At 41.6% G+C, this 15,283-nt stretch overlaps 1 protein-coding gene and 1 pseudogene across 1 annotated transcript; both read left to right on the top strand.

Moving 5' to 3' along the window:
• The first annotated feature begins 976 nt into the window (after positions 1-976).
• Positions 977-11,110, top strand: LOC145405260 (uncharacterized). Its single transcript, XM_080276677.1, has 7 exons — positions 977-1,049; positions 3,117-3,181; positions 6,199-6,364; positions 7,566-7,651; positions 8,465-8,666; positions 10,509-10,684; positions 11,057-11,110. Exons 1-7 carry the CDS (start codon positions 977-979, stop codon positions 11,108-11,110), a joined length of 822 nt encoding a protein of 273 aa, XP_080132803.1.
• A 3,684-nt stretch (positions 11,111-14,794) lies between these two features.
• LOC145405444 (5S ribosomal RNA) lies at positions 14,795-14,912 on the top strand (annotated as a pseudogene).
• Positions 14,913-15,283: the final 371 nt, after the last annotated feature.

Genomic DNA, 15,283 nt, shown 5'->3' with positions numbered 1-15,283 from the left:
GTTTGAATGTCGTGACATAAGTCACATTTGTTATGCTGAGCTTGCAAATTAGCTTGATATTCATATACTTCAAAAGTATGGGTATAGCTCCAGGCAGTGTAACATAGACACCAAAACTTAATTCCAAACCGAGCGTGATGTTTATTTGGCATATACTGTCGCAGATGAGGGATTTTCTCTGTGAAGCCAATCATACTCTCATCCAGTGAAATATCCTTACTTGGCTGAAAATAATGAGCAAAAAGATGGGTAAAGTGGTCAATAAGTGGTTGTAGCCTGTCTTGCGAACAATAGATCTTCCTTGGACTGGTAGAGAGTTATCACTGAAGTTGGAATCTACTGCGGTTGACATATTAAGGAAACCAAGGGGTAGCCAAACTGGGGCTTGTGGTCATCCAGTAACTTTCAGTGCTTGGTTTCCTAATTAGTCCCATATTGATAACAACACCAAACAATGCCCTTATTTCGTGTGGGTTGGTATGTCCTTGTTGGATCCACTGATGTACTCGGGACTTGGGATGGCTATCCAGGAACTCCTTTGTGTTAGTGATATACTGATCACTGTATTTGTTGGTTTTTGGACCATATTGTTTATTAATGGTCTCACCTCAGGAACATATGATAGATACATACAGTAATTTTACTTCCTGTCACATCGCACAGGCAGGCATTCAGCTGCCGGAAGAAACAATCAACTTGATCCAACTTTTCACGAATCTCATCGTGCGGTCCGTGTTGGACCATGTTAAGGTCATACATTAGACGAGCACGCCATGAACAGGTGGTATTATGGCAGAGAAGGAACAGTGTTAATAAAAAAAAACTTTTACATTTAGTGAACGCGCTTTAAGAACTTATTTAGAATATCTACAGAGAGAGAGAGAGAGAGAGAGAGAGAGCGAGAAGGAGGGGATAGAGATATGAAGATATATGAGGCGGTTAAGCAGTAGGCTATGTAATCAGTGAAGGTGTAACCATGGCGGGGGGACGAGGCAGTTGCTGGGTGCTGCAGACAGCGGTCCTTGGCCTGCTAGTGGTCTTTCACTCAGGTGCGTCACTATCATTTTCCATTATTTCAATCTTTCAATCGGCTTTTCAGGACGTCAGTAATAAGTTTCATTATTTGCCGTTACTGGATTGCTCAGAATAATATTTTTGCAATCAAGTATAATGCAGCTGTTTTTTTTTTTTTTTTTTTTCACTAGTTCTGGAAGTAACACTAGCCTAGCCCTCCATTCCTGTAACTTAATTTTGTCACACATTCTTCATACTTCTAGACGATTTTTAAAATTTTGCGGATGATAGACGTTTCGTATATGATGGGTACAAAAAAGTTAACCTTTCCAGTTCCCAGCCATTTTAGAAGCTGAAGAAAACGGCGTGAAAAATAAAATATATATAAGATCATCAGTCTGAAGTTGCTGCGTTGTTGTGTACGCGTCCTCTGACACGGTGGAGACTGAGGGCCATTTTCTGGGTGGCATGGGAGGCTTCGTAGCACACTTCCTTAGCTGCTTATTTTGCATATTACACATTAACATTCTCTTGTGTGTTACTTCTATCGTTTTAATATCGATATGGGTTGCATCAGTAGTATACAGGAGGATATTGAGATGCAATGCGCAGAATAAATCGCTAAGGCAGAAGTGTTAAGAGATCCCCAAAGCTGCTTAGAACACGACAGACCCTCGCGAAGGTTCTTTATGGTGGCCTCATTTCAGATTAACCCCTTCCATCAGGTGACGTTTTTTTTTTTTTTTTTTTTTTAATGTAAGGAAGAAGGAACCAAAGGCCAGGAGCACGCATGAGTGTTCCCTCCAAGTAAAAAACAAAACAAGATAACAGCGCCAAATTCAAGTTCATGTTACTGCCAGATGATTTTATCTAGCTAAGAGGGATGGTCTTACAGGGAAGGGGTTAACTGAAACTATATCTAACCTTCCAGTCTGAAGGGAAGAAATCGCAGGTTAATTTAAATAGTCTGAATGCACGAAGAAATAAAATGTCACTGAACTGAAGAAGTTAACTTGAAGGGAATAGAATGATTTTATTCAGTTTTAGAAAAACCTTTGACTTGACAGACTGATGAAGGCAATGAAAACAATCACTCCACTTCTTAATGTCTCACTTGGGCTAAAGATAAATGTCTGGATATATCAAGAATAAGAAAGGCGTTACAGTAACGAGACGATCAACTCTTTTCGGTTCTATGACTAGATTTTTCCCCCTCGCCATCATCCAGTTTTCCTCAGCTTCGGAGAAACTTTCCAAACTCGATAGGTTAGATGTAGCCTTGAGTTGCCCGTCCAGTACGAGAGATCTTTCCAGAGTTGAATAATATCGCCATGAGCTAGAAAGGATAAGACAATATCAGACCGAAATGAATAGGTTACATGTAGCCTTGAGTTGCCTGTCGAGTACAAGAGATTTTCCCAGAGTTAAATAATAGTGACATGAGCCGGAAGGCATAACCAAGTAATAGACGTCATCGAATTAAAAGGCTGTTATTTGAATTTGGTATTCATTAACCCAGTGCCTGCAACAACGACTGTATTATTAGAAATGAGAGAGTGAAGATATGGAACTTCCACCTCCCTCCTTAGTATTTTTTTCGATTTTTAAAGCAATTAAAGATTTTTTCTTTTTAACCATAAGTGATTGCTTTCTTTTATGTGGGAAGCAGGCTGATTAAATATGTAATTATACCCGGTAGTCATCCAAAAACTGACTAAAATATGGGGGTTTGCCTTTCCCTCCTCGCCTAAACAAATTAAAATCGTCAAGTGTTACCAAGAATGGAAAAACTCCCCTCTGTGTGTGTGTGTGTGTGTGTGTGTGTGTGTGTGTGTGTGTGTGATTATTGCTGCCACCAAACGATTACATTCAAATTAGGGTAGACGTTTAGTAGTCGAGAGGTACAAGAAGGCGCTATCCAACCTGTTCAGTAAAAAAATAAATAAATAAATAAATAAATAAAAAATCTCCAGACCTTAGTGAAAGCGTCTGAAAGTAATAATAATAATAATAATAATATAAAAAAGTCAGTCGGACTGTAGGTGTTAAAGTAGCCAGGTGTCAGTAGGCATGAAATAACCCCTTCTCCTCTGCCCCTCCAGGTCTGACCCTAGACATTGCCCAGTTCGCCCACGACTATGCTCCGTACCTCCGTTTTGATTCAAAGGTGAGTAGAGCACGCCAAACTTAACTAACCTAGCCTACCCCCTCGTAACTTAGGTCACGTTCACACCTAATTCTAACTGACGTGGGCGGGTGCGGGCGAGAACTTCTATGGGTTACAGTGATACAGAACTCTCACGCACGACAGCAACCATTAAGTGTAGATACGCCCTTACTCTGACTAATGTAGCCTGGCCTTTGTAAAAATGAATTTAACCTGTCGTAATCATGTGGAACTCAACTTTCCTCAACTCACAAAACGTAACATCGCACTAGGTGACGTTTTTATATTCAAACGTATTTTGTATTCATCTTACCTTAAAGATTATGACTTTTTTATATATCCAAAAGCTATGTCTATACCGAATTTGCTTCTCGTTCAGTCAGTAAATCTAATTCTGTATATATTCATAAGATAGGAAAAATTGCTCTAGTAAGGACCTTTTTCTTTTTTTTTTCTTGGGAGTTAGCACACCAATGCAATTCTAATATAATGGTTACATGCCCCTCCTTTCTCTCTCTCTCTCTCTCTCTCTCTCTCTCTCTCTCTCTCTGTATATATATATATATATATATATATATATATATATAAATGGTATATATATTTTTCTATCTCTGTATGTATCTATCTATCTGTAATCACCTGTTTTAATGGATGCACACACGTCGTAACAAGTGGAACCATTAGCTCCCCTCGCCTGTGGGAGAAAAGAGGACGAAACACAGATGGTGAGATAAAGACTATGGTAGTGAGTGTGTGTGTGTGGGGGGGGGGGGAACTGGAGGAAGGGAAGAGACTTACGTAATCAGATTACAAGGGTACTAAAGAAGACTGGCTAGCATATTCCACTTGTAAACCATTTTCATTGGTATTTACCCGTTTTATGGATTATGACCACCTTGTGTGAGGATAATTGAACTGCAAATCGTAATTAGAAAGCGAGAAAAAGAATGCTGCAGGACTCTGGGTATACAGAAGAAAAGACTCTCTCAATGTGTATCTTGTGTGTTCTTGTTTGCGTTCATGATGGACCTAAGCTTCAATCATGTGTACGGAACAGGCATCGTAAGAACTGTAAGAGGCTGGCGCAACAGGAGAGAAAAGGAAGCACTGAGCAATACATTTATAGTTTATCAAGCACCATAAACCTCTTTTAATTGACTGACAGGTATGTAGAGTTGAATGGATAAATAGGCATAATTTAGAACAAGTACTGCTTTTGGGGATTGCAGAGTGCAAGTGAATTATAACAGGATTTGTTTTAAACCTTCAGCTTGAGAACGTCATTTTTATTGCATTCTTATTGATACCAGACAATTGTATTCAATTTATGAGAGCACCCAGTTAGTGAGAGGTTTATGAAGGCTGTTTCTCATGCCCTCCACTTCGAAAAAAAAGAATGTATGTAGATGACAACAAGTACAGAAGTACTGTACTAGATAGATGCGGAGCCATCTGGGACTTCTCACAAGTGCAATAAGAATAAGAATATGTTAAAACTCAGTGCAGAATGATAGTCATCGCGCAATTAAAAATGTTGAGTAAAATCCGATCTGTGTGCAATAGTCTACTGAAATTGTCATCCTAACTAAGCTGCTTCAGTTTCATGCAACTGACTGACTAGAAATGAGTATGTGGTATTTGCAATTCCCGTGCAGTATTTATATTTAATTATCGTCATCCCATGCCGACATTGTATCCTATAAAAGGTGGTAAATGTGACAAAAGGTCAAGATTTTTCAATCCCTATTTATCCTGCTCCCACGTCCATATTTCCTCACCCCTGATCTTGGTCTTCTTCTCCTAACCTCCATTTTCGTACACTGTTATTCAGCTCATCATTCTCCTTCTTCCTTATGTATTCTTTTTTCCTTTGCTGTTACCGGTGAATAATTACGAAAGTACAGTCAGTTAGCTATTACTGATAGAGCTGACCAGAGGACCGTTAGGTAAGGTACGAAGGAGTGTGTGAGAGCAGACATCTGGTATCAGACCTTATCTTTATTAAGTGAACTTTCCGTTGTTGTCGCAATTAATTTCCAGTAATATGTTCTAGGCGGCAACTTGCTGTCTGGTAAACAACTATGATGTACACTGATTAATTAATACTGCATGTTGCTTGAACATTTGTGATAAGCATGGTGGTGACAGAAACCCTGCATAGTGGTCCAAAGTACAGCTTGCTTACACAGAGGGACCGAATCCAGGACTAGATGTCTCTCCTGTCGAGGATGATGGAGGGGGGGGATCGATACGGCATTAAATTATCTTTTTTTTTCTTTTCTTTTTTTTCAACGGAAATTATTGAGAAAACCCTAGTGTACCTCGAAGTACTTTTTAGATTTAGGGGAGGATGTTGGTGATCAATCATTAACTAGGCCTGGATGGTAATCTACCAGTATTTAACCGCAAACCCTGTCCCTACACCGTAAATACACCCTTGGCTACTAGAACTGTTTAGAATTCATGCTTGTTATTATCTGAGGCGCCTAGAGGTTAGTATAACTATTGCTTTTCTCGTTCTATATCCTACTACTTCAGAAAGCACTATTTTATTACGGTAGTATGGATGAAAACATGCAAATGTTTTACCAGTATATGATTCCTTAATTTGTGATCCAAGTCAAAGCTACATGCATACCTTGTTTATCTTCTCTGACCTCTCCTGACTCCATAGTCTTCATGACGATGAAAGTCATTGACGTTAAAAGAGTCAGTATCTGGAATATAAAATTATTTTGAACCAATTCATTGACACACAATTACTGATCTAATTAATTTACCGGACTCATATTCCATGCTACCTTCCGCCCTGCGCTGATCCGCTTGTTATACAGGAGGGTAGTGGGTTGAGGCGTTTGGCCTTACCCATGTTTACTGAATCCGTCTAACCTATCCTGCTTGTGTGTGTTGTGCAGGAGGATAAAGGGGAGAGGAACTAGGCCTTACTCATTCCATAACCCCTTCTTAGCCATCCTGATCCGTGTTTGTTTATTTATTTATTTATTTACATTTTGCAGGAGGGTAGTGATGATAGGTGCTTCCCCCACAATGCTACCACTTACTACAACACTCGGCTGGCGGGGGACTGGTCAAGGCAGTGTAACATGGACTACTCCACAATCGAGAGAGGGGACATACCCACATACTGGCATGCCATGACATGCGGATACCACCTTCATATTGGTATGTGGTTCATTATTATTATTATTATTATTATTATTATTATTATTATTATTATTTTGTTACCATTTACTACGCTAGGTGGTAACCATATAACCAAATTATGGCGCCTGGTGGTTTAGTGGGTAATTGCAGCACTCCAATAGGATTGAGCTGGTGAAGGTGTATATCCAAGAGGTGGTTGGGGTTATTGCTCACATAATGCCACACAGGGATGAGTGAGGCTGGTCACTTTCATCTTAAATGTCGGGACCAACTTGCCTAGCCCTGGGCTCTTACGCTTCTCTTGGGGCAACGTAGGATTGAATGATGGATGGATGGATTATTGCTATTAAGATTATTATTATTGTTATTATTATTACTGTTATTATCGTTGTTTGTGTTGGTGATAATATTACTATAAATGAATAAATATATTCATTCATATCTGGCCTTCATTGACATTGTTTCCGAATGCTGAGGCATGCATTTAAAAAAGTATTAACTATAAAGGTATGAAAGACGGGGGAGGAGGCTAGTCATGAGTGGTGAGGGAGGTATGCTCAAGATGCTCCTTTGCCTGCTAATAACAAACTAGATTTTTGCAAAGGGCTGTGGACTGAGGAGATGTATACCGCCCTTCAAGGATAAGGAGTCGTCCCCATTACCCTGGTTTTTGCTAATGTCACATGGTTCGGTATTGGCTGCTCTTGTTCCCACGGGTACAATTGCGACAATAAGATCTGATCCACGCCTCTACGATGAACGATGCAGTGAGCAATGAATCGTAAGATCTAGTGACGCAATCATCGGAGTTTTACTAGATTTATCAGAATTTTATGTATGAGCCTCATAACAGTTTGGCAAAAGAAAAAGGGAAGTTATTATCCGAAACTGTGTCAACAAGTAACACTACTGCTGCTGCTCCAACTACTACTTCTGCTACTGCTACTACTACTATTAATAATAACAATAATATCAGCAACAGCAGTAGTAGTAGTAGTAGTAGTAGTAACAGCAGCAGTAGTTGTAGTAGCAGCAGTAATAATGATAATAATAATAATAATAATAATAATAATAATAATAATAATAATAATAATGATGATAATGATAATAATAATAATGATAATAATAATAATAATAACAACAACAACAACAACAACAACAACAACAACAACAGACTACTATTACTAAGCTAACCAGAGCCCTTCTGCCTTTTCAACAGCGTACTGGAGCTTCTACGGGTACAACCACGACTGTGACTGCTGCTCCGGGGAGAGGGACGCATGGTGGGAGTTTATCGTCATCAAGGTCAGAATTTGTCACCTCCTTAACCCTAAGAATTGTTCGTCTATGGAGGGAATACATGAAGATGTACTGTAGTCGTTTATGAAGAAAATTTGTTAGAATCGTCTCCCCAGTTTACGGAATTCTTTGTTGAGTATGAAGAGAAGGTTGTATAGGAGTCAGAGTCGTATTCATGTATGGCATTGGAATCTTCGTAAACGCCTCTTCCTCTGAAATACGTTTTGCAGGTATGTCTGTAATATCCTTTTGTATTCTACTAAGGCAAAATGTGTTGATATAAAAATATATTAAGGGCATACAAGAGTGTAGTAAGGTATACGAGGAATAATAATTGAGTGGAAGAGGTATTACGAAGTGTTCTTTACCAAGGAAAATACGGCTCTTAGGGTCTTAATCTCTTCAGTCTTGTAGCTCCTCTTACAGGCCCTTCTTCCATTCCGGTTTTGCAGTCTCTTCTACTATCCTAGTCATACATGCCTTCCATCTTTTCCAGTCATATGGTCCATCCATCCCAGTTTTGCAGTCTTTCCAGTCCAGCCATGTAGTTCATCCTTCAATTCTGGAGTCTTGTCGTCCATTCTTCCGTTCCAGTCTTGTAGTCCATTCTTTCGTTCCAGTCGTACAGTTCTTTCTTCCATCCAAGTCTTGCGGTCGTTCCCTCTTCTTTCCATTTAAATCTTGTAGCTTATTCATCCTAGCCCAGCATTTCCTTCTTCCACTCCATTCATATATTCCTCCCATTTCAGTCTCGCAGTCGTTCCTTCCTGCATTCCAGTCCAGTCTTCCTTCCATCCCAATCCTCCATGTTGCCCACAGGTTCGTGACTGGGAGTTAAACCCTCACTTGCACGAGGTGATGTTCGGTCAGAAGAATGGTTGGTACACACGCATCCCCGGCCACTACGAGACCTATAATACTACCCACCCCGTCGCCTACGTCGGCAAGACCAACCACGGCACCTATCACGACGACGGCGGCACCGGCACGTGTTGCTATTACGAGGACTACCGCAATCCAGGTGAGTCTCTGAGTGCCATAGGGGACTCCATAACACCTCTTCCTTAGTCATATATTTTGCATATTACACATTAACATTCTCTTGTATGTTATTCATTTCGTGTTTATATCGAGACAACTTGCATCAATAACATGCAAGAGGATACTGATGTGTAATGTGCGGATGAAATCTCTGTGGAAGAGGTGTTATGGAGTCTCTAAAGACACTTGAGTTACTGTCATCAGCTGCAACAGGACATGAGAGAGCCCTGCAAATGAAAAGAAGTATTATTGGCTGCATTATATAAAAGGTGAAGCGCCCGTAGACCAAGCCACTATGAAAATAGTGAAGTGTCCGGGTTAGGTTTGCAGATCATACGACCATGCTTGAAAGCACAGACTACACTGTCATTCATGCATATCTTGTGTCTGCAGCCAGTCTTTGCTGTGTGCATTTGTCCAGTCCTCCTCTGCTTAGGCTTATGAGGCCGTCTCCGAGGGTAGAATAATCACAACAGCTTAATGATCCATTTCTCCTTTGAGGTATACCTCATGTATCAGGACCATATCCTTCCACAGTTGGGGTATGGAACTTCTTTCTCATTTTCTGTAACTACCTTGTCTGATTTCCCACATCTGAGGCCGTGAAAAACATTGTCCATATCCCATGTTGTTACCACTCCACGCCTTTCCTCCACCTTTAGACAGGGAACAGCATAATAAACTCTATTCCCTCTGTATATTCAAATGCACTTTCAAAGACATTTATTTCTATTTTTTGTTTTGTTTTTTTGTCATGATTTAGGTACAGTTCTTCTTGTCAGCTTCATCATTCGCATGTTCTTTATCATTTATCTGTCCTTACCGGTCTTCCTTTCATATTGACCACATGCAACGTAAATTCATTCAGCTATTTTTCTCCATCCTGCCTCAGCTGCAGTTCTTCCTCTCATTCTAACTCGCCTCGTGCATATACTTCTCCATACAGTGTTTATATTTTGGCAGAAATACTGTTTTCCTTCTGCACTGATTCACCCCCTTGCATAATTTTCTGTTCAGCTGTTCTTTATTTTGACTCAGTTGAATTTCATCGCTCAGTAATCAGCCCCATTCTTGAACCTTTTCAATATATCAGCTTAAATACAGTTCCTCCTTACATCCTGTTCTTCATGCTTTGCTATCGTTATTTCAGTTCATACCATTAGACATCATGATTATAGATTTTCTGCATCAAGTACCCTCGAAAGAACCATTGGATCTGTTGTTGTTTGCTTTCTTTTGTGCTCCCTGTGACGCACTTTCCAATATATATTTTAGATATATCTTTCTCTGTTTTGGCCTGGTTAAAGTTCTTCGTTTAGTCAGTGCCATTCTTTTTATCTCTCTCTGTCGGTGAGTCTTACCTCCCCTCCCACTCTCGGGGTTAAAGTTCTTTGTTTTCAGCCCTGTTTTTCAGTCTTGTACCTCATCTTTCTTTTCGCCTTTCTAGACTTCTTCTTTTTGTTTTTCATTGATCTACCTGGCTAAATTCTCAGATCCCTTTCAGGCCAGCTGATGGTTAAGCGTTGTCAGAATGGAGGGTTAGTTTGGCTAATAACTACGGAGATTCATTCTTACTACATGAATAAGGGTCATCAAATTTCATGAATAGATGACTTAGTATTCAAATACAATGTGGGTCCAGTTCCGTCAGATGAAAACAAGTTGACTATGATAACCAAGGAGACAAATTCTTACCTCACTGCCAAGACTCATCGAACGTCATGCAACCACGCTCAGTGTTCATGCTGAGAAGGTAGCTCGGTTCCGTTAGATTAAATCGATTAGTACCTCCCTTTCCCTCCCCTCCTCCTCCGTGCCCCAGGAAGCGGCGACCAGCACATGAAGACGTGGACGAACCTGGTGGAGCTGAAGCAGGAAGGTGGCGAGGCGTGGATGAGCGACAGTAACACGGACCCCTGGAATGGCCTGCAGGTGCCCACGTTTAGGGATGACTGGGACCTCTGTAATTTGGTCAGCTGTACTGGATCCAATCTGCAAGTAAGGACTCTGTGGTTTGACCTTAATAGTTGTTGGCCATAATAAGAATGATTAGTAATAGTAGTAGTAGTAGTAGTAGTAGTAGCAGTGCTGATATTGATGATGATAAAAGTACTAATACTAATATTAATAGTAATACTAATTCTAATAATGGGACAGCCATAGGCGATACGCGTATTTTTCTAGAAAAACAAGTTTTAGTAAACTTGTGTCCTTAACCAGGTTTTTCCTAACAGTTTTAATGCTGGCAACTAGCAGGCAACCATGTCATGACTGCCTGTCGTCGCTACGTCATACTAATGGCTTCAGTGTCTTGTTATTTTGTCGATGTTACCGTACTTTTATTACGGAATGTTGCGTTTGTGCCCACAGGTGTGTCACACGTGTGGCTGCCACAAGAGCGACACTGGAGACGATCCCTTCTAGACCACATCTGCCGCCCCACACACCCGTCCCACTCTGTCGCCCCACTCACCTGCCCTACCATGCTACCCCACGCATCTGCCTCACCCTGCCACCCAACACATCTGCCCCACTCTGCTACCTCACATCTCTGCCCACCCTGCTACCCCACACATCTGCCCCACCCTGCTACCCAACACATCTGCCCCACTCTGCCACCCCACAGGTGCCCTACCCTGCCGCCCCACATACCTGCCCTACCCTGCTGTCCCACACACCTGCCTCCCCCTGCCACCCCACACATCTTCCCTTTCCTGCTGCCACACACATATGCCCTACCCTTCCACCCCACGCACATGCCCTACCCTGCCGCCACACACATTTTTCCTTCCCTGCCACCACAAACACTTGCCCTACCCTGTCACTACACACGTCTGCCCTGCCACTGCACACACCTGCCCTACCCTGCCACTACACACACCTGCCCTACGCTGCCACCTCACACACCTGCATCTCGCTTTTCATGCCACTCTGAGAACATGCTTGTTTTCAAAGGCATATATATAATAAAAAGATCAGCAAGCAATTTTGATATTCCTTTTTCTAATCTTCTTGATCTGTTTCTTGTCGACTGTTTTCAAGTTGGATTGATGATGAAGACATGCTGTGTGTTTTCTTAGAAAGCAGGTTTTCAGAACATTTGACATGCAGATCATTTCACAGATCAGACTGTATAATTATACTGTACTATGGAGTGTTGTTAAAAAAAAATGGCAACGGAGAGAGAGAGAGAGAGCACAAACATGGTAAATAACAAGAGATTTCTGTCAATTGGCTAAAAAGGTACGAACTCTAGGTGCTGATTTCTGTAGCAAGAGTCGGTGCTCCTCAGGAGCTGGTTTAATCTGACAGGTCAGCAGGTAAATTTGCAATTTCTGCTGTGAAAAATATATATAACTTTCCTGTGACCAAAACTGCTCACACTACAGCCACATTATGTGTCCATCTTGGATTATATCTGTTGAATTAAGTTTCTAGCAAAATCTGTAACTATCTTTGAGATGAAACAAGATGAGTTTGGACTCCTTCGTATCACTTGTTGACACACTGGATGCCTCTGACCTGGACTGGGACTACCAATCCTTTATAAGGTTCTGAACACCAGGGATAAGGAGCTAGGGAGGGTCACCATATTACGTTGCACAACAGTGTGAGGGGACCCCGAGTTGTCTGAAGGTTTCCGAATGACATCATCTTCCTTGGGGACAGCACCATCTTCTTCAAGGTGAATAACACTGCCGCAGTTTTTTTCATCAATAGGCAAGGATCCTCTTTGCCAAGTGAGTTTCAAGCCATCGCAGTATCCTTTCACTGAAACTTTAGGTCGAGGACTTTACCTGGGGAGGAGAGTGATTGGGTCAGCACTTTCTTGAGGACCGAGGAGACCTTGGTCAAGTGGACACTACCCAGAAATGTTTCAATCTTTGGTCGATCACTGGTGATTCTAGAGGTGGGCTTCTGTCATTGACTTATCCCCCTTCCTTGCTCACCAGAAGCTCACGTACACCTCAAAGGGGATCAGATGCCTTTTCTGCGAACTGGAATAGGTGACGCCATATCAGCCTATTTCTTTTCATACTTCTCCAAGGCTCTGCTAATTCGTCTTACAATCTGCGTGGAACCGGAACAAAACGAATCACTCGTACGCAGAGCCGTGTTTTGGGTGAAGTGAACCCAAGGTTAGTATTTTACTTTACTTCATGAGGTACCCTGTAAAAGACGGTGTTTATCGAGGTAAAAAAAAAAAAAATACGTTCCCATTACTGTAAGCACAGGAGGGGGGCTCTTATACGTCTACCTTATCAGTGTATTTTTCTTATTTTTGGATATCAGTATCTATTGTATATTAGTGTATATTATCTGTATAACCTTTTGCTTTATTGAAAAGCTATAAATAATTTACAAGAGAATGTTGAGGTGGAATAAGCCAATAAATCGCCAAGGAAGAGGTGCTGTGTAGCCTCCCAACCCTCGAGAATACGACCTCAGACGCATCTCCAAACACTGCGACGCGTCAGACAGGTGCGTAAGGTAACCTGAGATGATCCTCGCTTTCCACCCCGGCGTGTCATCCTCTTCTTCCGGGACCAGCAGCAGCAAACCCGCACCAACCGAGCCTTGACCCAGCCCACGCCAGCCTGACTTGGGAGGTTGATTATTTCTCATTTTACACCTTAACACTCTCTGGTATGCTGCTTAGATCCTTTAATTGTCGACACAGTTCTCCATCAAAACGCAGAAAATATTGAGGTGCAATGTGCAGGTTAAATCGCTATGGTAGAGACGGTAAGAAATTTCCAAGGTCAAAGTACATCAGCCAAGCTTTGAAAACTTTAATGTTGTCTTACCTGGTGCTGTACCTAATCTACATAACCTAATAACGAACCTACGTCACGAAATGAGCTGCCATATCGTAGTTCAGCTAAATATGGTATGATCTAACCTAATACGTAGCGCAGTCGAATTATCGTATACCGTACTATCTAAACGTACTCGTAATTTAATTTAATGAGACATCAGTAAGGTTAGATGATGAGGAATTCGAATATACAGTATGAGTGCATTTAAGTACTTGGGTAGTGTGATTAGTAAGGATGGAAGTTTGAAGGGTGAAGCGCTTGAAAGGTTACAGTGACACAAGGAAGGAAAGTAGCTGGTGCTGTGAAGGCCTTGTTAAGAAACAGAGGCTTGAGTGTTGCAGCTGCACGAGGCTTACATGAAGGAGTGTTAGTGCCAACTTTAACATATGGATGTGAGACTGTGGTGTGGCATGAAAATGAAAAGTCAAGAGTGAGAGCAATGGAGTTGGGACTGCTGAGGAATGTATGTGGAGTGCAAGACTGGATAGGATATGAAATAATGTGATTCGTGGAAGATGTGGAGTGGGGAAGTCTGTGGACACCAGAATCGAAGAGAGTGTACTGAGTTGGTGTGGTCGTGTGGAGAGAATGGATAGCAATAGAGTGGCGAAAAAGGTATATCTGAGTGAATTTTTGTTGGAGGGAGGTGGCGAGGTAGGCCAAGGAGATGGTGGAGGGATATGATGGATGAGTGTGTGAGGAAAAGAGGTTTGGAAGTCGGTGAGACAAGGGAACTGACAAGAGATCGAGCTGGCTGGATGAATATTGTGAGGAGAAGTTCGTGATCAGGGATTTGGCACCCCATTTTAATGTGACAGTGTCCAGATTGACTCTATTGGATACGTTTATGTGAAGCTACAGAACGTTGTGAATGTTTTTGGCAAATTAGGTGGAGCCAGGATTCCGGGGTCTTGAATGGTGAGCGAATGAAAGCGTGGCTCATTGGATTAGGCAAATTTGGGCTGTCTGGACGTTGCTACTCTCACCCTGTCCTAGGGTAGGAAAGGGGGTCCGGATGATGATGATGACGTCCTAGGACTATATTGCCTTCAGTTATTGCCTGGTGTATGCATTCTTTAACACACACACACACACACACACACACACACACACACACACACACACACAATTCAGGCATTAGGTCTGTTGGCCTAATATAGTTTCTTCAATCTACCTCGAATGTACGTTCTCTTTTGGATGGCGGTCAGAGAAAATGGATAGTTTTGAAACGTAATAATGGCATAACCTTAGGAAAAGATAAATTTTTAAAGTACCATGGATATAAAATATTTATACCATACCACGTTGAGTACACCGCTTCCCGTCCGATGAGCGAAGTTAAGCAACGTTGGGTCTGGTTAGTGCTTGGATGGGTGACTGCCTGGGAACACCAGATGCTGTTGGCATCCCTACGTGTCAAGTGGGGTTGGTGGAGGATTAGTCCCCCTCCCTGTAAAACAATTAACTCTAAGCCATTGGCCACCCCGTCTGGGATAGGCTACATGGCGTCTGGCAATGAATGAATGAATGAGACATGACAGCCAAGCTTAACATGATATGGCGATCTAAATAAGTGTGATCTAACTACATTACAAACTCAGATACAAAGGGCATTATAAGGGGTAAATAAGTACAGTACTCTATTTGTTAGATTAGTTAATGTCTTTTTTACAGCACAATTTGTAGGTCATATACCCTTGACAGTGAAACTTTTCCGAATGCTTTACAAATGAAACAAGAGCAGTCCAAGATTGCAAACCTCCGCCAAGGCTGAAAT

Source organism: Coenobita brevimanus, chromosome 66 (assembly GCF_032717465.1).
Source record: "Coenobita brevimanus isolate Jiangsu-jjx chromosome 66, ASM3271746v2, whole genome shotgun sequence".
Classification (NCBI taxonomy): domain Eukaryota; kingdom Metazoa; phylum Arthropoda; class Malacostraca; order Decapoda; family Coenobitidae; genus Coenobita; species Coenobita brevimanus.
This window is presented reverse-complemented; position numbering and strand designations above follow the sequence as displayed.

Excerpts from the sequence above, each read along its gene's own strand:
- LOC145405260 (XM_080276677.1), top strand. The coding sequence starts at position 977 with ATGGCGGGGGGACGAGGCAGTTGCTGGGTGCTGCAGACAGCGGTCCTT. Across the intron at positions 7,652-8,464 it reads GGGAGTTTATCGTCATCAAG|GTTCGTGACTGGGAGTTAAA; the intron begins GTCAGAATTTGT and ends TGTTGCCCACAG. Across the intron at positions 8,667-10,508 it reads CGAGGACTACCGCAATCCAG|GAAGCGGCGACCAGCACATG; the intron begins GTGAGTCTCTGA and ends TCCGTGCCCCAG.